The sequence below is a fragment of the Pezoporus flaviventris genome, unplaced genomic scaffold (genome assembly GCF_033815535.1).
Source record: "Pezoporus flaviventris isolate CSIRO_AGI_PZ_B2104156 unplaced genomic scaffold, CSIRO_AGI_Pfla_v1 ptg000185l, whole genome shotgun sequence".
Lineage (NCBI taxonomy): Eukaryota > Metazoa > Chordata > Aves > Psittaciformes > Psittacidae > Pezoporus > Pezoporus flaviventris.
This window is the reverse complement of record NW_026892733.1, coordinates 70,560-96,720: the sequence shown is the minus strand read 5'-3', so window position 1 is coordinate 96,720 and position 26,161 is coordinate 70,560. Positions and strand designations below refer to the sequence as shown.

Genomic DNA, 26,161 nt, shown 5'->3' with positions numbered 1-26,161 from the left:
TGAGATCTTCAATAAATTTTCTATCCTCCTTTGATTTTCTAGGTTTAGATTTCTCAATTGTTAGTTTGCTGTCAGGGATTAAGGGAATGAGTTTAGATTGTTAAAATCAGGCAAATTTCAACTTGTTGATATCCTTGACAATACAGATTTTCAAATATAATCATCTTTTCTCTTTGTATTATTGTTTCAACACACAATTTCACCTATTAGTAACACTAGTATCCACGGCAGGTTCCACCGTTCAAAAGTTATTATGCACCCATATGTGAGGCTACAAGGCTCTGGCACTGAGTGTAAAGTCCAGGTCTCAAGAATAGTTAGTTAATTGATTTTTAATTCTTTAATTCCATTTTGCCTTCTTTAAATGTTGCTTCTTGTCCTAATAAGGATTTCGAAGAATTTAGTATGCATAAAAATTTTATGCATTCTTATTTGTTTTTCCAATGTGTGCCTCTTTTTGCCTTTTTTGTTTTGTTTTGTTTTGTTTAGGTTTTTTCTTTTCTTTTCCTTGGTGGCCAGTAGCTCCCACATCTGTAACAAATTCTTTTCCCTCTCAATTAACTCCGAATAAGTTGCTCCTGTATCCACTAAAATTCCACTTTATTTCCTCTGGTCTCTAGTTTTAATTTAACCAGTGGATCTACTAGGGCAGATTCCCCAGGTCCCTTGTCAGTCAATAGCTGCTTATCAGTAGAATCAGGCCTCTGCTTTTCCTTGTCAATAGAACCAGGTGTCTGCTTTTCCTTATCAATGGTTAGTGTCTTTGTTCTGCTTAGTAGGCATGATAGGTACAGACAATACTTTTGTTTAAGCAAGCAGATTCCTCTAACCCCCCTGTACAACCCCCCTGTACATTGGTTAACCCTGTATCATTCTCTCCCCTTGTTATTTCCATTATTGTTATTGGTGGTAGCAGTAGTGGTTTTGTCTTATACCTTAATTACTGGACTGTTCTTATCTCAACCCATGGGATTTAGATTCTTTTGATTCTCCCCCCTATCCCTCTGGGAGTGGGGGGAGGAAGAAGTGGGGGGAGAGTGAGCGAGCAGCTGTGTGGTTCTGGGTTACCGGCTGGCCTTAAACCATGACAATAACATAAAATAAATTGAGTACTGCTCTGTCTGATAAAGCCAAAGCCTTCCTAATTTCAAATATTTTTTAAGGATTTACTAAATGGTTACTTTGAGATTTAAGAATTATACAACCTATTTTTCAGGCTTTTACCAGATAAAGCCAAATCAATGTATGCCACTATTTTCGAGTTATTCTTCTTTAACATCAAATTTTTTGTTGTTCAGATGTAGGTCTTTCACTCAGGGGATCAATTAAAAGCTGATATGAATTCCACTTTCCTGGTTTTTGTTTGGATGGCTTTTTTTAACACTAATTACTAAATAATAAAATTAATAACTTCTAAATCACTTGTGTTACAGGGTGGAATAATCATTTACTATTGCTTATGTAAACAGTATGTGCTTGTTCTATGCAGGTGGTGCAGATGGCTATGTTATATGACTGGGTTTGGGTTTTTTTTTCAAGGGCAAATCTCCTACTGTTTTATTGTCATTATGGGGTGTTCTCAGCCGGTAACAGCCGACTTAAGGTGGGTCTTCCGGTCACATCAACAACCGAGATAAAAGCTCATAGTCTCAAGCAGTGTTCATTCCACAAATTATATTTCAGTTAGCGCCTTGCCTTTCACACCAATCATCACAAAACAGCGTTGCACTCATTGGACTACCTGTTAGTGTATGATCAAGCAATGGTTATTTTAAACGTGTGCGTGGAGGAGCAGAACTGCCGACTCAGAATAGCTTATCAGTGTTAGGGTTTAGTACCGAAACAGGGATTTCTTGGTACACTCTGGCCCCCGCAGCGATATCCCGCAGAGGCAGCGGCTCTGAGCTCCCTGCTTTGCTTCCTCACAGAGCGCGGCCAACATGCTTACTTCTGCCACGTCCCCCAACGGCCACTGTAATAACCGCGCTGCTGCAGCCTTTACAGCGCCTGTTCCTAGTCTTCCGCCAGAGCTCATCCACCAAGCGCTCTAACGGCGAAACAAAAACGCTCACCAAGCTAGAGCAGACGAACAGGCGGGCGGGCCAATCAGCAGCCAAGTTGCGCCTTCTTATAGAAAATTAGTTATAGTGAGGCAAAACACCCCTAGCACTCCACCAGCCCAATCAGTTTCGAATTCTACTAGTCGACTTGGCGCCTAGCCAATAGAACAGCAGAAGTGAAGCCGAGTTCCGTTCTGTCCCCGCCCACACGGCAAAGTGGTTGGTAAGCGGTAACCGTTGCTCCGTGACGTAAGCACCTGGTTCGGTGATTGGTTACGCCCAGGCGCGAAATGTAACGCGGGAAATTTTCGGTTTCGGCCTTGGTTTTGCAACGCTGTTTTTCAGGAGTCATCAGGACTGGAATTGCAAGCGTGGATCGGCTCCACTTCAGAACGTGTGAGCAGATTGTAGCTGTCACAGATTTTGCGCCGGTGGTAGCTGAGAAAAGAGGGGTGAGGTCCCAAGAGGAGCCGCCGTCTCCGGCAGAAAACAGGTAAAGCAGAGTGGTGGGGTGGGATGGTGTTTGACAAATGGTGGTGGTGGTTGCAGGATTTCTACAATTTCCCCGCTTTGGGAAAGAGCAGCTGAGCCATTAGGAGCTTTCCCACTCCCTCTTCCCTTTTCTGCGCAGGTGTCTGCAAGGAGGTGGCGATGGTGGAGAAGCCACCGCCGGGTCTCCCGGTGACTTTTTACCAGGAGTCCCCGAATGGCGTACTTGTTTCTGTTATCAAAACCACCTCTGTCAAGCCGTTCTCCAGGGTCAGAGATGAGGAACTAACACTCCCCCCGCCCATCCTCATCAGCCCTGGCTTCAGCGACTTCATGGTTTACCCCTGGCGCTGGGGAGAGAATGCCCACAATGTGGCCTTTAGCCCGCGTGGCTCTGCTATCCCTTCATTCGTCCAGCAGCCCCGTGGGGGGCCAGCTAGAACCTGCAGCGGCGAAGAAGAGGACGCGAGTAGCAGCAGTAGCAGCCTCAAGGTGAGTGTGGTCGGGACAGGCCAAGCAGCTGGGTGCGATGGGGTACAGTCCGCTGCCCCATGCTTGCATCCCGTAGTCAGTGGGGTGGTCAAGTGCCTCACTACGGAAGGGCAGAGACGTAAAGTTAAAGGCAGCGCGCTGAGCATTCCTTCCTATTCTCCTTGTCTGTCTTCTCCTGGCCGCTTGAAGTCACTTCCGATGACACCGCGGTATGCTCAACCGCGTGGGGGGGAGGTGGGGGAGCCAGCTGCAGAGGTATGACAACCCAGCAACGGCCGGGCATCTATCTATGGGCTGATAACCGTCCAAAACATCAAAAGCACCCTAAAAGCTCCCTGCACCCAAAACAAATAGCCCCACCCCCTAAAAGAAAACAAACGACCCAAAGCCAAACCCTGAAAACCCCCAATCCACAGAGCTCCCCCCAAATCCCAATAACCAACCAAACAAAAAAAACTGTCACCCCAAACTCCATGGATCCCAGTCCCCAAAGTAACCTAAACTAGACCCCCTGAAAATCCACTCCAAACAAAAAGCCCTAAACCCCTAAATACAAGAAATCCTGAAACCTTCACCCCCTAAATGCTCACACTCCCTCCAAAAGCCCCAACCATGCACAATGCCCCAAACCCCAGTAGCTCTCACACCCAAAACTCTGGGCACACCCTTTCTTCCCCCCTCCCAAACCATCCAACAAAAAAAAATATCCCAAACCAAGCAAACCCAAAGCTTGAAACCCAGCCCCCTCAAAAACACACCCTCCTAAATCCAATAAACTCCCCATAAACCCCTAAACCCAACCACTGGCTCCCAAGAACTTCAGAACTCACAGGCCTGGTAAATCATACTTAAATCCTAAACCTCCACAAATTACAACTTCCCCAACCCCTCCTGCCCCAAACACTTCAACCCTGCCAAAACCTCAACAAAACATCTCACCCCCCTGTAAAAAGCATAAACTGATACATTTCCCCCTCCCCCCCCCCCCCCCCCGAAACTTAGTATCCCCCAGCCCAATAAACCCACCTCTCTAAACCCAAAAGCTTCCCTCAACCACAGAACCAGAAAATCCCCAAAATGAGCTAAAGAAAAATGTTCTAACCTGGCCACCCCAAACTGGCAAAAGGCAACCCCCTCAAAACACACCACGCAAAAAAGCATGCTAAACATTGAAACTTGAGGAAGCAACTATACTCCCCACAGCACACCACATGGAAAAAGAATGTGCACCCCAGCCCCTTCAACCTCAGGAAGGCAAACACTCCCCAAACTGTGCCACATGAAAAAGCATGCCACTCCCACCTCTTCCTTTGCTTCTCCCCCCTTATGTTGGCATTCCGCCCTGTAAACTGCAACACAAAAAAAGCGCACCAACCCAAATCCGAAGGAGGTATTCCCATCACAATGTGCCATGCTAAAAATAACCATACCAAATGAAGCCCTCCAAATCCAGAACATCAAACTCTCCCAAAAACACATCACAAAAAGGTGCTCCAAACCCAGCCTCTCAAACTCCAAAGCAACAGCTTCCTCAAAAAGCACCATGGAAAAAAGGCCTGCTCCATCTGCCCCCAAAACACAATACCCAAAAATGTGCCAAACCCAGCCCCCACCCCAAAAAGATACCCTCACCCCTAGAATGTTCCACACAAAAAGATGTGCCCAGCCTCCTGAAAACAGAAAAGGTTGTGCCTCTCCCTAAAACACATCATAAGACATGGCAACTTCAGCCTCTCAAACAACAAGAAGGCACTCACCCTGCAAAACACACCACAAGAAAAAGCATGCCAAATCCAGTGTCTGGAACCCCAAGAAAGCAACCTCAAGCCCAAAAATGCACCACATGAAAAAGTGTGCCCAAGACCATCCACCTGAACCTTAGGAAGGCAAACCTCTCCCAAAAAATGTTCTGTGTGAGTAAGTGCACCAAATCCAGTCTCCTGAATGACAAAAGCAACTTTCTGCTCCAAAATGTGCCACGGGAAAAAGCACCCCAGCCCCTCAAACCCCAAGAAGGCAACCACTCTCAAAAACAAGCCACAGGAAAAGATGCTCCAGATATAGCCCCCCAGATCTTGAAAAGGCAACCTCCCACCCTAAAACGCACCACACATAAAAGTGCATCAAATCCTGCTCTCTGAAGCACAGGAAGGCGAGCCCCCCCAAACACGTTGCACCCAAACAATCCACCAAACCCAGCACATCAGACCACTGGGCCAAAACATGTCAAGACAAAACCATGCCCAACAAAGCCCACTGAGCCACCGAACAAAAAGATCCCCAAGACATGTTGAACCCACCCCTCCCCAACCACTGAACAAAAAAACTCCCCAAACATGCCTAAATAAAAGCATACCAAAACCAATAAACCCTGCCCCCCCCCAAATGCACCAAAACAAGAATGTGCAAAATCCAGTCCTGACAAACCCAGAATGAAAAAATACCCAAAACATGCCAAAAGAGAAACAGCCTAAGCTAATCCAATCACTGAACCAAAAAAATACCTCACAGCACACAAAAAATGCTGAAAACTTGGCAAAACGTGGCCTCTCAAAACCACATCAAAACAAAAGAATGTGCCCAATCTTGCCCTCCAACTATCAAACAAACAAACGAAAAAAAAAACAAAGCCACAAACCCAACTAAACCCCAATACTGCAAATTCTCCAAACACAATATTAATCCTCCAAACATGCCAAAACAAAACTGCGCCTAACCCAGTGCTCTCAACCATCAATCTGGAAAAAAAAAACTAAAATGCATTAGCACAAAAAATACACCAAACCTATCACCTTCAGCCACCGAACCAAAAGTCTCTCAAAACATGATGAAACTCAAACATTCAAACCGAGCCCTCAGTCACAAAACCCCTAGAAAAACCTAAACCCAAGAAAACCATGTTAAAGCAAAGACATGCCAAACCCAGCCCCCACAACAACCAAACCACTCCCCCAAACCAGGCCAAAATAAATAAAAGCCAAACCCAGCACCCCCCCATTAACAAGCACATACACAAAAAAAAAAAATCCCCTAACTGCCAAAACAAAAGTGGGAAAAAAAAAAATTGAAAAATGCACCAAACAGCTTCCTGAACCACCATACTGAAACAAGCCACTAAAACATGCAAAAAAAAACGTAGCTGTCAAAATAATAAAAAAAACTAAACACCAACTATTCAAAACCCCAAAACCCAATATTACCCCAAAAACCCTGCCCCCCAATGACTGATACAAAAACCCCTGAAACCATGCCAAATCATAAGTATCCCAAACCCAGGCTCACCCTTACACTGAAAAAACCCAAATCACACAAAAGCTAAAATCCACCAATCACCAACTAAATAAACCCCCATAAAGTGCTAGAATAAAATTTTGCTTAAAATACACCAAACCTAGGTCCTCAAACCACTGAACCACATAAAACCTAATATGCCAAATGAAAAATGTCCCAAAACAAAACCAAATCTATCCCCCTCAACAAGAACACTTCCCCCCCCAAAAAAAAAAGAAAAACCACCACAAAACATGCTGAAACAAAAATATGCCAAATAAATCCCCCAGAACCACTGAACCAAAAAACCTTGCAAACAGTGTCACCCAACACTAAGGGGACAGACAGATTCTTTTAGGGAACCCTGGCAGAATGATGTTGGCACTAAATTGTAGAAAATTAAAGCTTTATTTTCTTATCAGTATATTATGATTATTATAGTAACTTAACTTATAATTTCTAGTCACCTGGACCCTCTGCAGGTCAGGTCAAATCTTGACACACTATTTTCTGTATCAAAATAACAATCATAAACTAGACTTGAAAATCATATAAAAGAACACAAGTCACTCAATCCTCGGAGAAAGCAAATGATGGTGGAGGCATTCCTGGGCACCAGGGATTCATGGATATCACTGTCCAGCAGCAGTTCCAGTCCAAGTTCCACAATTAGGACTTGTAACTGCTTCCCTTTTCTGTGATGGGGTGTGGTGGGTTGAACTTACCTGTATGCCGGGTGGCCACCAAAGCCTATTACTCCCCCTCCTCAGCTGGACAAGGGAGAGAAAATATAACAAAAGGCTCATGGCTCAAGATAAGGACAGGGAGAGATCATTCACCAATTACTGTCATGGGCAAAGCAGACTCAACTTGAGGAAAATTAATTAATTAATTTATTGCCAAACAAATCAGAGCAGGGTAATGAGAAATAAGACCTCCCCCCCCCCCCACTCCTTCCTTCTTCCCAGGCTCAACTTCACTCCCTATTTTATTTACCTCCTCCTCCCAAGCAGTGCAGGGGGATGGGAAATAGGGGTTGTGGTCAGTTCATCTCACATTGTTTCTGCCACTTCTTCCTTCTCAGGGGGAGGACTCCTCACACTAGCACCAAAATAAAAAATAATCAATCCCCCCCCAGGACTTAAGCCATCCATTGTGGTCTTGCAGTCATGTGAGTTTGTGATGGGTTGACCTTGGTTGGGCATCAGGTGCCCACCAAACCACTTTATCACTCCCCCTCCTCAACAGGACACGGGGAGAAAATAAGATAGAAAAGAACTCATGGGTCAAGATAAAGGCAGTTTAATAAAACAAAAGCAAAGGCTGTGCACAGAAGCAAAGGTAAACAAAAGATTTATTCTCTACTTCCCATCAGCAGGCAGTGTCCAGCCACTTCCCAGGAAGCAGGGCTTCAGTACAAGCAGCAGTTGCTCCAGAAGACAAATGTAATAACAAATGCCCCCCCCTTTCTCTTAGCTTTTATTTCTGAGCAGATGTCATATAGAATGGAATATCCCTTTGGTCAGTTTGGGTAAGATGTCCTGGCTATGTCCCCTCCCAAGATCTTGCCCACCTCCAGTCTACTGACCTTTGGGGGTGGTGGGGGGGGGATGTTGGAGAGACAGCCTTGATGCTGTGACTTCCTTACATGCATGCACTATGGGGACCTTATTTCCTCCCACAGTATGTAGGGGTTTTATTTGGGCAGAACCAGGGCTGTTAGCAGATCCTGTGGTGTTAACCAGCCAAGTGACTTCTGCTAAATTTATATCCCAGTGCTTCCATGCCCCATTGCCCAATGCTCTCTCAACATAGTCTTTAACAGTCCATTATATCTCTCAATCTTTCCAGATGCTTGTGGATGATAGGGGATGTGATACACCCACTCAGTGCCATGTTTCTTTTCCCAGGAGTTTATGAGGTTATTTTGGAAATTAGTCACATTGTCTGAGTCAGTTCTTTCTGGGGTACCATGTCACCACAAAATTTGCTTTTCAAGGCTCAGGATGGTGTTTTGAGCAGTAGCATGGTTTACAGGGTATGTTTCTAGCCAACCAGTACTTGCTTCCACCATGGTGAGTACGTAGCTCTTGCCTTGGCATGTTTGTGGCAATAGTCCAGTATAGTCAATTTACCACTCCTTGGCATATCGAAAACCTAGAGACCACCCTCTGTTCCAGGGAGATTTTAATTCTGTAGCTTGCTTGATTGCAGCACATGTTTCCACATTGATGGGTGAGTTGTGCAGTAGCCTCCATGGTCAGGTCCACTCTATGATCACAAGCCCATCTGTGTGTTGCATCTCTCCCTAGATGTTCTGATGTTTTATGGGCCATGGAGCTACATATAGCTCACCCTTATGCTTCCAGTCCAGGTCCACCTGAGCCACTTCAGTTTTCGAAGCCATGTCTACCTGTTCATTGTTTTGATGTTCTTCAGTGGCATGACTTGGGCATGTAAGCATCTACATGGCATACCTTTAGAGTGATGTTTTCTACCCGAGCAGCGATGTCTTGCCACAATGCCTAGATGGGTTTACCCCTCTGCTGCCAATTGGTCTTCTTCCCCTTCTGTAGCCACCTCTATAGGGCATTTGCCACCATCCATGAATCAGCATAGAGAGAGAGAGTCCTGGCCACTTTTGTCATTCATCAATCTCTAGGGCAACCTGGATGGCTTTCACTTCTGCAAACTGACTTGACTCACCTTCTCCTTTAGTGGCTTCAGTGACTTGTCATGTGGGATTCCACACAGCAGCATTCCACTTCCAGTGATTTCCTAAAACACAACAGGAACTGACAGTAAACAGATCATAACACCTTTCATCTGAGAATTCATGGTGCATGAGCCCCCTCTTCAAGCAGTGCTCCAAAATTTCTGCCTTCTCGCCAGTCCATGATCTCTTCCAGGATTCCTGGGCAGTTGGGTTTCCCCAGTTGAGCTCATTGCGTGATCACCACTACCCACTTACTCCATGTGATGCTGGTTGTGTGATGTGTAGAGAGGACATTTCCACCACTGTTGCTTGTTTGGCTCATCTTTGGCCAGTGGTGGGTCCGTCTTGGCATTAGCTCTATCGGACATTGGGAAGCTTCTATCAGTTTCCCAGAGAAGCCACCCCTGTAGCCCCCTCACTACCAAAACCTGTCATGCAAACCCAATACTGAGTTTTCTCACCAAGATTCTGTGATTTCTATGACATCATAAATCAGCATACCTTGCACAGGATACCTCCTCTACCCAGGACATGGGAGTGCAGTATTTGCCGCCTTCCACCTGGACAGCAGCTTCCTCCACTCCCAGGCTATCCTGGCTACCTAGCTGATTCCTGTCTGCTGAAAAGTGCAGCCTTTACCTGGTATATACCACTATGCTTCTGGCAATATCAGAGCACTGACTAATAAGCCTTTCTAATTCCCTATAGACCTCAAGCTGATGAGTAGGCTTGAATAGCCACCAGCTTGCAGGGGTGACCATCAGGGCTGCAGCCTAAGCATGAAGGCGAGCAGAGCAGGGAGCAGTCTGATAACTGTCAGTGTGCAGACCTTCCCTCAAGAACTGGCCATGCATCTCCTAACATACTACTCCCTGTTTGCTTCCCAGGTCATTAGTGTTCCCTAGGGTTCAGTTCTCATGTCTTGAACTGGTTGTGGGGACTGCTGGCACCCCCCAGTTCTTGCCTGCCCCTGTTGTGAGACTTACTACCAGCTGGCTGGTCCCTCATGCACACAGCCCAAGGGTGTCAGGGGCCCTGAAATCCCCTCAGACACCCCCATGGACCTCAGAAACCTCAAACTCTTGGCACATGGCAACTGCTGCTGCTGCTAGTGCCAGTTTCCCGCAGGTTGAACTGACTGTGGGGACAGCTGTTGACTGGAGCAGTTTGTGAAGGACTGATTATATCCCTTGGGAGGGACCCTGAAGCACAGAATCAGACTACAACTCAGAGAGAGTTATAAAGCAGGTACGTTTATTACGGTGGCGGGTGCAAAGGGGATCGCTCCTCCTAAGTTGCACACCAAGGGGTTAAGCAAGCAGATGTTTATTACACAAAAACATGCATATTCATTAGGTTCCCGAGAGAGCTGGGAGGATATTACAATTAGTTTAGGTACTCACTATCATAAGTCTCCTCCCTTTTGGCGCTTGCGCACTGCCCTCTGATGGTCATGGGCAGGGGTCTTCAAGATGAAGTAAGCGGTCTTCCTCACAGTGTACTTTTCACCTTTGGCACAGTTGGATGCCCCAGTAATCACAAAACCAGCTGAAACCAGCCATATCTGTAAGTTTCTGATAGCTGGCAAAGATTTAGGACAGTGTGACCTTCGTACAAAATTTATTGCAAGCAGAACACGATGAGCAGAGAAGGAGTATCCTAAGTTAGCAGATGTTTGGGAGTCACTGTCTCCAAACTAACTGATAATTAGAAGGATGGTAAGAAATAATTTACTCATTAGAAGGATGGAAAGAAATAATTCACTCTTGTTAGTAAGACTACTAAATTCTGTTATCACACCACAGACTTACAACACAAACATTGCTCTCTATCTTAGACCTAAGTTAAGTTAAAAGTATCTTAACCCTATGTTTTCCAGGCACTTGCTTTCCTTATATCAACCCCATGCTGGAGCAGGGGAACAATGTGAGGGGAAAAGCAGTCTCTCTGTCTTTATTTCAACTCATAAGATCTTGTTTTCTCCCCCTATCTTGCTTCTTGATGAAGAGGGGGAGTCAGTTGCTTGGAGGGCACCTGGTGTCCAGCCAAGGGTAACCAACCACAATGAATAAAAAAAAAAAGAGGGGGAAAAAAACCCCAACCAACAACACCCACCCCACCCCCCAAAAAAAACCCACAACAAAACAAAAAACAGATGCCCTGTCATAAATTGAGACCACAACGGATCATAATCCAATTAAAATTTTTATTAATTATAGCAAGTAGGATATGAGCAAAAACAGCGCTGGACGACAGGGGAGTCTGCGCTCCGACAACTGCCGTGCTGAGCAGTTCAAATAGTCCCTTTTTATACATCTTTACTTCCGTGCTCGTGAAGTAGTGGAGGTACTCTGCGCATGCTTCAGCTGTTGCTAGGGGGTCACTTCTGTCTCCTGGTGGTCGTTGAGGCTGAAGTAAGAAATCTTCCTCCTTCATCCTATAGTTGACCTTTTACCCATATGTCCTTATATGGAGTTGTTTTATCTTATTTCTGCCAGTTCCTGAAACATCTTACTGTTATCTTTAGTCCACATCTGCTATGTTTGTCTAAGCGGTACTTGATTTAGTTTGTGTAAGTGTTTGCGGTTATCTTATCTTGCACAAGCTGTGTCCGGTGACTGTTTGAGTAAGTGATTTCACATTTTTTTGTTGTCTAACATAAATCTTAATAAACAATACCCTTATTCTTAGTTTCTTACATCTAATCTTTACGTTGGACTTAACATAAATCTTAATAGACAATACCCTTATCCTTTAGTTTCTTACACCTAACCTTTACATTGGGCTTAACATAAATCCTAATAAACAATACTCTTATCCTTAGTTTCTTACAATCCCCCCTTTTTCTTTTTATCCTATTATTGTTTATTAGACGCTACTTTCATTCTCGGTACTGCAAGCAATCCTTTTTCCGCACTCCCAACATTTATCATAACACTTACAATGCAATATCTCGCAATTACAAACATAGTTTTTACGTGGCATAACACATTCACAATAATCTTCATTCTCATTATCTTCATCCTCATTAATAGATACGCTCTTATATTTTGCTCCAGACCTCGTGGTTAAAATAAGCAGTTTAGCTATGTCAAACCGTTCTCTAATAAAGTGTAAAATATAGCGTAATATACAAGGCCCAAATATAAGTCCCAAGATCAACATAATAAGCGGTCCTGCTAAAGCAGACAACAAAGTGGTTAGCCAAGGTGAAACCTTAAACCAGTTTTCATACCATGACCTGCCCGCCTCACGATCTTTCTTACGTTGATCTAACCTTTTCCGGAGTTCAGACATGGTGTCTTGGACTATCCCCGTATGGTCAGCAAAAGAACAACATTCTTCATTTAGAGCTACACATAACCCTCCCTCCTTTAAGAACAATAGATCTAATCCCCTTCTATTTTGCAGTACTACTTCTGATAAAGACTTTACTGAAGTGGCTAAATTTTGGATAGATTGTTCTATTTTTGCTAAATCCTCATCTACAGCCATCTGCAAACTTTGTAATTCCTGACCTTTTACTAGGGAGGCTATGCCTGTGCCTGCTCCAACTCCACCCGCTATCAGCAGTGTAGCTAAAGTTACCACTGTAATTGGCTCTCGTTTTTGTCTATTCAGGTCTCCTTCAAAATGGTGTAACACCTCCTCAGAGGTGTGATAGATCAGACGAGGAACAATAATCACCTGTACGTAAAACTGAGATTGATTAAACACTTTTAGGGATAGGCAAGGCGTTACTCCGATGTCTGAACAAACCCATTTAGCTCCTGGTGTCGGGATAGCCCATTTGTCATTTTTATCCTTGTGTTTCTCTATAGTGTGTTTTTCTATAGTGATTGCTCGGTTGCACAAAGGTTGATACTTTTTGGGCACTGTACCTATACATTTTCCTTGACCTGTTACTAATTGAATAGTAATTCCTTGCGTTCCGTTTCTGTGTTCATCCCAGGGGCATTCCCGTGGGTTTGTGCTGTTAGACCATTGAATTTTACCCAGTTTTCCAATTGCTTCAAAATATGGTGGTCTAATATTATAACATAACCAGCATTCCTTGGTTAGATTTGGTTTGCTTTCATTAAGGGCACAATAAGAAGCTTGTAATAAATCCCATAAAGGGTCCTTAGGTTTTTCTTGTGCCAGATCTTTGGATAGAGACGACCCAGTTATTATGTTTCTAGTTATTGGGGAAAACTCAGTCACGATATTATTAGTTATTCCCAAAGGGAAGTTCGGAGGAGAGGTTGTGATAGTTACGGGGGTCATCTTTCTTTCGGGTGTAGCGGGTGGATTTAGGACCGGGTTCGGTCCTATTGGTAACGGGTCATGAGGAAGTCTTTCTTTAACTATTTTAAAGTAACTTCCCCTATCTGCTCCTGGTTCCCAATATCTAATTCCCCAGATACGGCCCACTAACCATGTGTCATCTTCTGGTTGTTTGACTTTAATCTCTATTCTGTCGCATTCTGATGGAGACGATTTCATTCCTCTTACGGACCCCCAAACCCCGGAGCCATCAGATCCATGCTTTGGCGGAATGCAGCCTGGGGGTCCCCAAGTAATATTTATATATCTATCTCCTTTTGTTGGCCAATCTGAGGCTATTGTCTCACAACCCCAATAACCACAATAAAAATGGCCTGGATAATTACAATACTCCTTTCCAGGATTACTTGCTGGACACACATAAAATGCTTTAGAGTTGGCTTCTATCTCCTCCCAGCCTCTCTGGATATTGACAGGAATCATTGAGGCTAATTGCACGGTAAAATTCCAATTTCCCGGAGAGGTCTGATTTTGTATTAATTTAGATTCCTGTAGGTTATATAGTTTCCAGAGCATCGGCTCATGGGGGTTTCCATTTGCTTGGGTCATTATTAATAACATAACTAACGGTATACCAGGAAAAAGGGTGTTTGTTAATTCTGCCAATTTAAGTATATTCTTACCAGTCCTGGGGAAGTTCGGCCATGGCTGCTTCTGCATCCCATTTTTCTGGCTCTTTTCTCCACGGTTTGTTTCTCTTCTGCCTCGCCCGTCGACTCGGTTGCTTCGAGCCACGGGGTGTACCATCTTCTCGGCAGCAAGGGAATTCTTCAGGAGAATAGCTGTTTCGGGCTTTTTGCCTGCTTACATAGGCTTCCCACTTTACAGTCTTAATTAATGGGGCCAAGCAAGACACGGTTAGTACTTCCCTCCGGCACTGGACAGCCACGATTTCAGTCACAAAAGGGACTGGTTGATTTGAGTGGTAACAATAATATTGGGGGTGTATTCCCTTAGCAAAAATATCCCACCATTGGGGGGATCCTTTTACAATTTCTCGTCTTTGTTCAAATTGTTTTAATTTCCAATCGGTTAATGATCTTTCAAATTTATAGCACTGTTCACAGACTCCGTTCGGAGGGTACCCCTCATAACAGTGCACCCACCATTTGTCCTGGCATACCTTGCATTTAAAACATACAAATGGATAACAATCACACTGTGGGTTGCTACACCTTAATCGTAGGTTTCGTATATAATTGTTCCTTATTTCTGTGGGGTCTCTATAGTCTATATCAGGTTGCATGGGTATTTAACAATTTTTACGACCGCACTTGGTATGTTTCCACAGGTAATACACTATTAAAGACATTATAAAAGCAATTGCAAAACAAATCACACACTTAACTCCAAAGGGTAAAGCTTTAAAATAATCAAACCAAGTCTCTATCATAACTTTATCTCCTTAATATTATCTTGGTATCACCTGGTGCACTGATTACTTTCCAGTGGGGTTTCGTCACTGGGCCTTTAATGCGACTGGCATGAGTCCATCCGCGCTCAGCAGTCCGGACAGCTGTTTCTGTTGTAAGTAAAACAAGATAGGGTCCCTCCCAGTTAGGTTTTAGGGTTTCTTCTTTCCACGTTTTAACCAATACCCAATCTCCAGGTTTAAGATTGTGAATTTTTAAGTCCAACGGCGGTCGTTGTACAATCAGTCCATGTTCCCAAAGCTTGTTACGATGTTCTGCTAATTGTGAAACATATTCATTAATCACACGGTCTCGAATTAAAACATTTGTTTGTGGACTTTCAATTCTGTAAGACATTCCATACACCATTTCAAACGCTGATATTCCTACATCTGCTCGGGGTCTGGTTCTGAGAATTAATAGTGCCATGGGTAGGCACTTAATCCATGATAATTTGGTTTCTATCATTAATTTAGTCAAAATAGTTTTGATTTCTCCATTCATCCTTTCAACTTTTCCTGAACTTTGTGGATGCCATGGTGTATGGTATTCCCACTTAATACCCAAGCTTTCTGTTAGATCTCTAACAATTTTTGACACAAAGTGTGTTCCTCTGTCCGAGTCGATTACTTCAGGTACTCCATATCGAGGTATAATGTGTTCAAGTAACACTTTAGTAACTTGGTTAGCAGTTGCCCTGGAGGTAGGAAAAGCCTCAACATAATGTGTTAAATGATCCACCATAACTAATAAATATTTATAACGCCCTGCCCTAGGTAGTTCAGTAAAATCTACTTGTATGTGTGAGAAAGGTCTGTATGCTGGGGAACGTCCTCCAAGAGGTCTTTGTCTCATGTTGTTTCGATTAACCTTTTGACAGGTCTCGCAGGCTGCCGTGACTGTCTTTGCTATATTATATACGCCTATACAGGCAAACTGTTGATTGAAATGATCAACTAACGCCTGTGTTCCCCAGTGTGTTTTACTGTGTATTTTTGAAAATATTTCGAGTGCTATGCCTTTCGGCAAGACTTCTCTCCCATCTGGCAATATGTACTTCCCATCTTGTTCCTTAGCTCCCATTTGTTCTAGTTTTTCCTTTTCTGCAGACTCAAAACTCAAATTCTTATTAACAGGTACTTGTTGCATAGTCAAAATCATACTATAATTGCCTGCCACTCGTTTTGCTTCTGTATCAGCTGCATTATTTCCCCTAACTTGATAACTTGTACCTCGCTGGTGTCCCTTTATATGTACAACTGCTATTTTATTCGGCATTTTCAATGCCCCCAGAACTCTCCGAATTAATTCCGGGTGTATTAGTTCTTTTCCCTGTGAGTTAACAAATCCTCTTTCCTCCCATATTTTTCCAAAAGTGTGCACTACTCCGAACGCATAGCGTGAGTCTGTATATATAGTTCCATCCTTTCCTTTTAGTGACACTAATGCTTTCCACAATGCATACAGCTCACAGGCTTGAGCCGACCAGCTAGCACTCAGGGGGCCTGATTCTATTGTCCTAAATTCCCCTTTTTCCAACTTAACAATGGCATATCCAGATAATCGTTTACCTTTCACTATTCGTGATGACCCGTCTATAAATAATACTTCTCCACATTGTAGTTCTTCTTCTAAATCTGGCCTAATGCGTGTCTGTTGTTCAATTGTTTGAAAACAATTGTGCAATAATTCATTACCTTCTCCTGGGTACAAAAATTCAGCGGGGTTAACTGCTCCAATAGTTTTCAAAGATAGTTTAGGGGATTCTATAAGTATTCCCTCATATTTTAATAATCGGCTATCTGTAAGCCATTTTTCTGCTTTTTGTTGTAACACTCCCCGGATGTTATGAGGCGCATATAAGACAACCTCTCCATTAAAGGTAATGCGATTTGTTTCCTCAAGTAATAAGGCAGCAGCAACAATGATTTGTAAACAACTCGGCCAACCCCTGCTCACAGGGTCCAATAACTTTGATAGGTATGCCACCTATGGGGTCCTAGTTTACTTAACAATGTGTATGGGTTTGCTACTACAGGGAACCGGGTAATAGTTCTTTTGTTTATTTCTCTTAAATCATGTACGAGCCGATACTTCCCATTTGGTTTCTTTACAGGCAGAATGGGAGTATTAAAGGGTGACATACAAGGCTCTAAGAATCCTTTTGCCAACAATCGATCGATTTCTGGTTTTAATCCTCTCCGTCCTTCTAGGGAGATGGGATATTGTTTCACCCTCACAGGTATGTGGGGTTCGGAAATTTGGATTTTAATTGGTGGAATTTCCAATCTACTAATTGTGTCCGGAGAGTACCAGACATCGGGGTTAATTTGTTTTTGATCATCCACGGTCAAAGGATAAGCAGACACTGTCAGCTCTTGATTTTTCACTTTAATTTCTAATTGCAATTCAACAATTAAATCTCGTCCTAACGGATTAAATTCTGCTTCAGGGACGAGCAAGAGTTCACCCATTCCAAATTTATTTTCAGTTTCGAATACCACATTTTTAATTTTGCTTACTTTAAAGGGTTCTCCTTTTGCCCCAATTACTTGTACTTTTTCAGGGGAAACTTTACATCCCTCAGGTATTTGCTTAATAGTTGATTTTTCAGCCCCAGTGTCTACTAAAAAGGTGAACTCTTGTTTATGGGGACCTATTCTTAATTTTATCAAGGGCTCATGATGACTCCGGTCCCCTAAGATATAGAGCCCCTGACTCTCCTATTCTGTTTTCAACATTTCCTCATCCCTGATCCTTTGTCTGCAATTCTTCTTTATATGTCCCTTCTTTCCACAGTAAAAACAATATCTCTGTTCCTTCTCTACTACTATGTTCCCTTGTTTCGTTCCAGCAGATCTGTGTTCACCAGTTCGCCCTTTGCGATCCTCTCTGACCACTGCTACCATCAATTTTACTTGTCGCTTGCTGCTCTCTTCTTCCCGCCTTACATAAACTTTCTGAGCTTCTCTCAGTAATTCATCCAGCCCTCTATTCTGCCAGTCTTCTAACTTTTCAATCTTCTTTCTGATATCTTCCCATGATTTTGCCACAAACTGAGTTTTGAGGAGCGCTTGCCCTAAAGGGTCGTCTGGATTTACCCCAGAGTACAGCTGAAGGGCTTTCCTCAGTCGTTCTAGCCACTCAGTAGGGCTTTCATCTTTCTTTTGCATTTCATTAAATGCTTTATTGATATTCTGGCCACGGGGTACTGCTTCTCTAATTCCCTGAATTACTATAGTTCTCAGATCCTGCATATGAGTTCTATGTACCGGATCTTGATTATCCCAATTAGGTCTTTGGAGTGGCCATTTAATATCTGCTTGGGGTCCCTGGACATGTTGAGCATCCCACAGTCTCATTCCTGCTCGTCTAATCATATCTCTTTCCTCAGTAGTAAATAATTGACCAAGGATAGATTGCATCTCATCCCAAGTATAAAGGTTTGGTCCCAAAAATTGATCTAATCTTTCTGCCATTCCGAGTGGGTCCTCAATTAAGTTTCCCATCTCGGTTCTTTTAAAATCTCGTAGGTCAGCCGAATTTAAGGGTACGGAGATATATCCGATCACAGGTTGAGGTCCCCCCATGGGTATTTCCCTTAGAGGGTACATCTGAGCTGCCCCTTTTTGACTTCTAGTTACGCGTCTAGGAGGAGGGGGAGACTCTTGTTCTGACTCTGGTGGGGGAGTGGATGCTCTGGGGGCCTCTGGAGGGGCTGTGGGAGCAGGAGGAGGAATGTAAGGAGGGAGGGTTAGAAGGGTTTCGTCTAATTCTTCCTTCTTTTTCTTTTGTTTAGTTTTTATTTCATTCAACGGGTAAAGTCTAGCTCCCGATTTTTCTAGCCACACTTCCGCATATTGACTCTCCTCCGGGTTAAGGGGTTTTTTATTATTAACCCAGAGGTTTAATTGCTGTCTTACCCAATCTTCTTCTGACCCATAGACTGGCCAAAAGACATTTTTAGAAATCTTCTTCCCTCCCCATATCTTAGTACAATATTCTATCATTTTTTGTTTATCTTTTCCTAGGGTTCCAGGGAAATATCTCCAATTGTCTAAGATATATGCCAGAGGGGTATTCTTAGGTACAATGGGTACCCTTCCCATGGGAGTCGAAGGCTTGCTGCCCTTCGCCCCCATCTTCTGGAATATCCACAAACATACACTCACTCAGTCCTCTTGTTCCTGGCCCAGTCCCTCGCGGGAGATGGGAAACGCAGTACTTAAGAGTCCACACTCGCTTGGTTCAGTATATCGAACCTCTCACTCGTTATATTCCAGGAAACCCAATCCCGCCCGAACGGCAAACCCGCGAACAACTTTGCAATATACTTACGCGTCCTGCGTCTTTGTCCGGACTCCCGTGCACAGAATTTTATGGGATTTTACCAGTTTCTCCTTTGCTCATTATTCTAGAATTTAGGTTCGTCGTTAAGGTTGGGGTGAGCTGTTGGTCGCGGGGCCGCGAAATGTCGCGGGGCGCCTCCCCAGAGGACCAAAGCCCACCGTTCCTTATCCGAGTCACGGCACCAGAAAATTGTCATAAATTGAGACCACAACGGATCATAATCCAATTAAAATTTTTATTAATTATAGCAAGTAGGATATGAGCAAAAACAGCGCTGGACGACAGGGGAGTCTGCGCTCCGACAACTGCCGTGCTGAGCAGTTCAAATAGTCCCTTTTTATACATCTTTACTTCCGTGCTCGTGAAGTAGTGGAGGTACTCTGCGCATGCTTCAGCTGTTGCTAGGGGGTCACTTCTGTCTCCTGGTGGTCGTTGAGGCTGAAGTAAGAAATCTTCCTCCTTCATCCTATAGTTGACCTTTTACCCATATGTCCTTATATGGAGTTGTTTTATCTTATTTCTGCCAGTTCCTGAAACATCTTACTGTTATCTTTAGTCCACATCTGCTATGTTTGTCTAAGCGGTACTTGATTTAGTTTGTGTAAGTGTTTGCGGTTATCTTATCTTGCACAAGCTGTGTCCGGTGACTGTTTGAGTAAGTGATTTCACATTTTTTTGTTGTCTAACATAAATCTTAATAAACAATACCCTTATTCTTAGTTTCTTACATCTAATCTTTACGTTGGACTTAACATAAATCTTAATAGACAATACCCTTATCCTTTAGTTTCTTACACCTAACCTTTACATTGGGCTTAACATAAATCCTAATAAACAATACTCTTATCCTTAGTTTCTTACATGCCCCAAAAGCCTGGAATGAAAAAAAACAAACAAAAAAACCCAGACACTCCAAAAGCCTGTTAGTAAAGAAAAACAAACCCAAACCAGTTGATGCAAAAGCCTGGAACCAAAAGAAAAAAACAGGTGACTCAAAAGGCCAGAAAAACCAAAACCACCAGGTGCCCCAAAAGCCAGGAAACAAAAGACACCCCCTCCCCCCCCCAACCCCTACAACTCAAAGGTTGAAACAAAAAATAAAAAAAATCTCAAAACCAACACAACTGTGTACAACTTAAAAGCCTGGACAACCCCCCCCCCCCAAAAAAAAACCACAAACAAAACCCACACAAACCAGAAGCCTGGAATCAAATAACCTCAAGACCCCAGACAGTAAAAAAAAAACTAAAAAAACCCACCCAACCAATCAAAAAAAAACCAAAAACCACACAAAAAACCCCAAACCAATCACAAAAAAAAAAATAAAAAATAAACACACACAAAAAATCCCTAGCAACCCAAAACACTGGAATCAAACGCCACAAACAATCCAAGACCCCAGAACGAATAAAACCTCCAACAACCGAAGACCCCAGAATGAAAAAGAAAATCTTCATATGACCCAAAAAGCAGGAACCAAAATAAAAACTCCAGACCAACCTGGAAACCCCAAAACTCACAACAACAACAACAACAACAACAAAAAATCCCCAACAGCCCAAAGCCATGGAATGAAAAAAAACCCTGGTGACTCAAAACCAACGGAATAAAAAAAATCCAGACAACTCAAGACCCTGGAGTGGAAAAAACATCCCAAACCAGATTCCCCTATATGTACACATCCCCACCCCCTACCTAATCCTGACACACCCCCCACCCACAACCTATCACATATACCCCACAGTGTCTTTTTTTTTTCTTTTTTATAAAAATTTTTGTGGTTTACTATGTATTATTTTAGCAGATCATTCAATTTTCTTGAGCTTATGTAAGAATATTGTGTGTGTTCTTGCTTGTGGGTTGGTTTGTTTGGTGGAGGGGGTATGTATTTTGCTAAACAGCTTACATGGAAAAGTATGGCACCTTGTCCTGGTTTCAGCTGGGACAGAATTAATTTTCATCCTAGTGGCTGGTACAGTGCTGTGTTTTGACTTTAGTCTGAGAATAATGTTGATAAAGCACTGATGTTTTAGTTGTTGCTAAGTAGTGCTTACCCTGAACTAGGACTTTTCAGTCTCTCATGCTCTTCTAGTGAGGAGGGGCACAGGAAGCCGGGAGGAAGCAGAGACAGGACACCTGACACAAACGAGGCAAAGGGATATTCCGTACCACGGCATGTCATGCCCAGTATAGAAACTGGGGGGAGTTAGCTGGGAGGGGCCAATTGCTGCTCAGGACAGGCTGAGCATTGGTCAGTGGGTGGTGAGCATCAGTATTGTGCATCAGTCTTGTTGGTTGGGGTTTTTTGTTTGTTTTCTCTCTCGCTCTCTCGTTGCTATTTCCCTTTTCATTAATATCATTAGTATTAGTATTGTATTATACTATACTTTATTTCAATTATTAAGCTGTTCTTATCTCAACACATGGGTTTTAGCTTTTTTATGAGTCTCCTCCCCTTCCCACTGGGGGGGGGGGGGGGGGTGTGAGCAAGCTAGCGTGAGTGACTGAGTTGTACTTAGTTGTCAGCTGGGGTTAAACATACTTCAGTTTCTTAATTATTTCAATACAGGATGGGAGAAGACGTGGCCGACCAAGAGCAGACACAGTTCGTGACCTAATAAATGAAGGAGAGCATTCTTCTAGCAGAATACGCTGCAATATCTGTAACCGGGTGTTTCCACGAGAGAAATCACTACAGGCACACAAACGAACTCATACTGGTAAGTGAAGAGATTAAAAGGAAGATGTGAGTAGCTGACAAACACTTATGAAGGAGCTGAGAAGGCAAAAAAAACCAACAAACAATTCAATCTGTTAATATCTTGGTTTAATTCTTAGATTAATTATACTTTTCTCACAGGGCTTGTTAGTGCAATCAAAAGAAAGTCTTTCTGTAACTGTTTTTGTCACAGGGTAACTAGCAGTAATTTGGGCTCTAATACAAAAGACATGTAGCGGAAACATTATATCTGCTGTTGTCGGACTTCCTTAATAAGAGGAAAAAATTTCCTGAGCTTGGGGTTCTGTACTTGGTAGTATTTTTCATCCTGACTGCCTCTTCTCTGACATCTGTTTCCTTCTTCTTTTGTGTAGTTTTTACACAGTAATTGAATCATACAATCATTTAGGTTGGAAAAGACCCATAAGACCGAGTCCAACTGTAAACCTTACACTACCAAGTCCACCACTATGGTGATTCAACTACTTCTCTGGGCAGCCTGTTTCAGTGCTTGATAACTCTTACAGTGAATAAATTTTTCCCAATATCCAGTCTAAACCTCCCCTTGCACAACTTGAGGCCATTTCCTTTTGTCCTACCTCTTGTTACTTGGGAGAAGAGACCAACACCTGTATTATCCAGTAGCATTTAATGCATACTTTAAACATCCATTTGGCATAAAATGCTGGCATGTTATCTGCTGTCCAATGCACTAAGGCTCTCTGAGTAAATGCAATTTTGAGTGCATAAAAGGAGAGCTTGCTTGTGTAAGCAGGCAAGGAACACCACTAGATAGTACAACTCTTCTATATTCAGCTTTCATAAATCTGTGTGGTTGTGGGTTTGGATTGGAGGAGTTGTTTAAACCTGTCAGGCAGCTCGTTCGCTCACTCCCCCCCTTCTTTCCCTCCTTCTTTTCTTCCCCCCCCCCGCTCCTGGAGGGATGGGGAAGAGAATTGAAAGAATGTAACTCCCACAGGTTGAGAGAAGTACAGTCCAGTAACTAAGGTATAACACAAATCACTACTGCTACCACCAATGATAATAATGATAAGAGAAAATAACAAGGGAAGAGAATACGAGTCCGACCCCAAAAGAGAGCCCTGTGCCCTTCCGGGTAACTCTCAGTTACCTACCCGGGCATGATGTGCTGTGGTATGGAATACCTCTTTGGCCAGCTTGGGTCAGGTGTCCTGTCTCTGCTTCCTCCCGGCCTCCCCTCCTCCCTGGCAGAGCATGAGACTCAGAAAGTCCTTGGTCAGAGTAAACATGACTTAGCAACAACTAAAAACATCGGTGTTATCAGCTCTATTCCCTGGCTGAAAGTCAAAACACAATGCTGCACCAGCTACTAAGAAGGAGAAAAAATTGACTGCTACTGCTAAACCCAGGACAGTTGTTTTTTTTGGGATTTCTGGGTGTTGTTTTGTTTTGATTTTAAAGGTGAAAGACCTTATTTGTGTGACTACCCAGACTGCGGGAAAGCCTTTGTTCAGAGCGGGCAACTCAAAACTCACCAGCGTCTTCACACAGGGGAAAAGCCTTTCATCTGCTCAGAGAACGGTAAGGTTTCAGAGAACAACTTGTGCCTTTATCATGGTTTAACCCCAGTCTGCAACTAAGTACCCCACAGCTGCTCACTCACCTGTCCCGCCCCACCCCTGATAGAATGGGGAAAAGAATCAGAAGGAGGTAAAACCTGTGGGTTGAGATAAGAACAGTTTAATAATTGAATTAAAGTAAAAAAGAATAACAATAACAGTAATGATAATTAACAGGAAAGAGAGAGGAATAATACTCAAGAAACAGAAGTGATGGACAATACAATTGCTCACTACCCAGCCAGTCAGTCTCTGAGCAGTGATCGGTGGCTCCCAGCTAACTCCCCCCCCATTTTATATACTGAGTGTGATGTCCTATGATATGGAATATCCCTTTGGCTAGTTTGGGTCAGCTGTCCTGACTATGCTCCCTCACAGCTTCTTGTGCACCTGGTCAGTAGCAGAGCATGAGAAACTGAAGTCGTAGTTCAGGGTAAGCACTACTTAGCAACAACTAAAACATCAGTGCTTTATCAACATTATTATCACATTATAATCCAAAACACAGCATTGTACCAGCCACTAGGAAGAAAATTAACTATCCCACCTGAAACCAGCACAGGCTTTCAGAATTAGTATCAGTCTAGTACTGGAAATGTATAGATGCTCATGTGTCAGCTATATATACAAGCTTTGGATCTTAATTTTCGAGGAGCATCTAGGGAAAGAAGAAGCCACACAGAATCATGCAACTTAGATAGAAGGATTGCATGCTTGATTTATGTAAGCCAGGTTATCAGTAATTGTATCAGTCAATACCAATGCATAAAATGATTAGGTATGTTGTGAGACTTGCAGCTAGTGTGCTGTTTTCAACTGGATGCAGGTTTTTGTGGAGTAAAGAAGGTTGGATTCATTCCATGGCTGTTATTCTAACTTGTCAGTTGACTGCTTTCCTTAATGTGTTTTCTATTGGTATTTTGTGGATTTTTTAAGGGTGTTTAAGCAGATTCACACATGCAAACCGTCATTGCCCCAAACACCCATATGCCCGGCTGAAGAGGGAAGAACTCACAGTCAGACTGAGTGAAAAACAGAAGGCTGACAATAAAGCTGCAGCTGAGTGGCTAGCGAAGTAAGTTTCCTTATGTTGTGATCTTTCTCTAAATTTATAACACAGAGTGGACTGAGAAAGTGTTTTATTCTTAGGAGGGAAAAAAAAAAAAGGAAAGAAAAACAATAAACAAAACCCAGCTATTCCTTTAGTATGATTCAACCCAGCCTCACCTTTTGTTTAAGTACTGACTCCTGGTTATGACAAAGTTCCTCATGAGGCTTTCTTGTCTGTTTTTCCTTCTCTACTTAAATGCTTCACTTTGCTTGAACAACACCTGCTAATATCATGTTAGTGCTACAGTCATTACTGCTGAATTTGCATCTATGTGAGGAACAACAATGTACAGGGAGAGCTGACTGGTGGGAATACCATGTATTAGAAAGAGCTGTGTGAAAGATCAGATGTCCCTTGGGCACTTTAAATGCTCAATAAAGGAGGCTTCTGATAAGCACTTAAATAGTGCCATAAAAGGATTGAAAGAGAAAAAAGAAATGCAGCGATTAGTCATGTGCAAGGCAATACTTGGAAGGTCTGCTAGCTTTGAATAGTAGTTCTTACATAAACTGTACATAATTTAAAAACATTCTCCACCTCTGTTGTAGGTACTGGGAGACTAGAGAACAGCATGCTCCTACTTTGAAAAGTAAAACAATCCAGAAAATGGATCAGGGACAGAAGGACCGGATGGGATTTCTTCAGTCTGATGAAGAGGATGATGAAGAGAAAAATAATGCTCATTCAGCAGCTCGCCGCAGCCTCCAGGAACAGCATGAACACATGCATGGTGCATTGGCTCTTATTGAACTTGCAAACCTAGCTGTGGCACCACTGTGACAGTAGCATAGGAATGGAGTCTGCCTTTATGAAATGGTGGTACTTGGTGGTCCTTAACCAGTTAGATCCTGGGCATAATCTAAGCACCTTATTTATTTATCATAGGCTGCTGTCCTGTAGAATTTATAGTGATTGCTGTCACCCCATAATATGGGGTGAGAGAGTTGCACTTTTTGTAAGGTAAAAGACAAATGTAAAGTTTAAGTATCTTGTAAATATGGAACCACATAATGCAGGGTGGATAAACTTCATGTTGTGAGAAGCTAGAATTTTGCAAGGTTAACTCATTATTTGAAACTGTTTTCACAGGAAGCACTTTCTGAGCAGTTTGTGGTTAGCAGAATGGTACACATAGAATCATAGAATAGTTAGGGTTGGAAAGGACCTTAAGATCATCTAGTTCCAACCCCCCTGCCATGAGCAGGGACACCTCACACCATGTCACCCAAGGCTCTGTCCAACCTGGCCTTGAACACCGCCAGGGATGGAGCATTCACAACTTCCCTGGACAACCCGTTCCAGTGCCTCACCACCTTTACAGTAAAGAATTTCTTCCTTATATCCAATCTAAACTTCTGTTTAAGTTTGAACCCATCATCCTTTGTCCTATTATTACAGTCCCTAGTGAAGTCCCTCTCCAGCATCCTTGTACGCCCTCTTCAGATACTGGAAGTCTGAGAAAATGGAAAGTATCTCACTGTTTAAGCAAAACTGTATTAAGTGGTAGGTCTGAGGATACTGTAAGCAGCAATGGAATCAAGTTTTCTAATGTCAGTATATTTTTGCCTATAATAACTAAGGCAGAAGATAACTTGTAGAAGGGAAGAAACTGCTT

At 43.0% G+C, this 26,161-nt stretch overlaps 1 protein-coding gene across 2 annotated transcripts; it reads left to right on the top strand.

The window, feature by feature from the left end:
- Window positions 1–2,173: 2,173 nt before the first annotated feature.
- Window positions 2,174–25,673, top strand: LOC133262053 (zinc finger protein 367-like). Of its 2 annotated transcripts, none has more exons than XM_061440934.1 (6): window positions 2,174–2,553; window positions 2,692–3,041; window positions 21,685–21,835; window positions 23,308–23,397; window positions 24,372–24,510; window positions 25,095–25,673. In XM_061440934.1, exons 2-6 carry the CDS (start codon window positions 2,712–2,714, stop codon window positions 25,324–25,326), a joined length of 942 nt encoding a protein of 313 aa, XP_061296918.1. In that variant the 5' UTR covers window positions 2,174–2,553; window positions 2,692–2,711; the 3' UTR covers window positions 25,327–25,673. The 2 variants fall into 2 exon arrangements, with proteins under 2 accessions (XP_061296918.1, XP_061296917.1); XM_061440933.1 differs by having other exon boundaries at window positions 2,176–2,553; window positions 23,278–23,397.
- The last annotated feature ends 488 nt before the right edge of the window (window positions 25,674–26,161 follow it).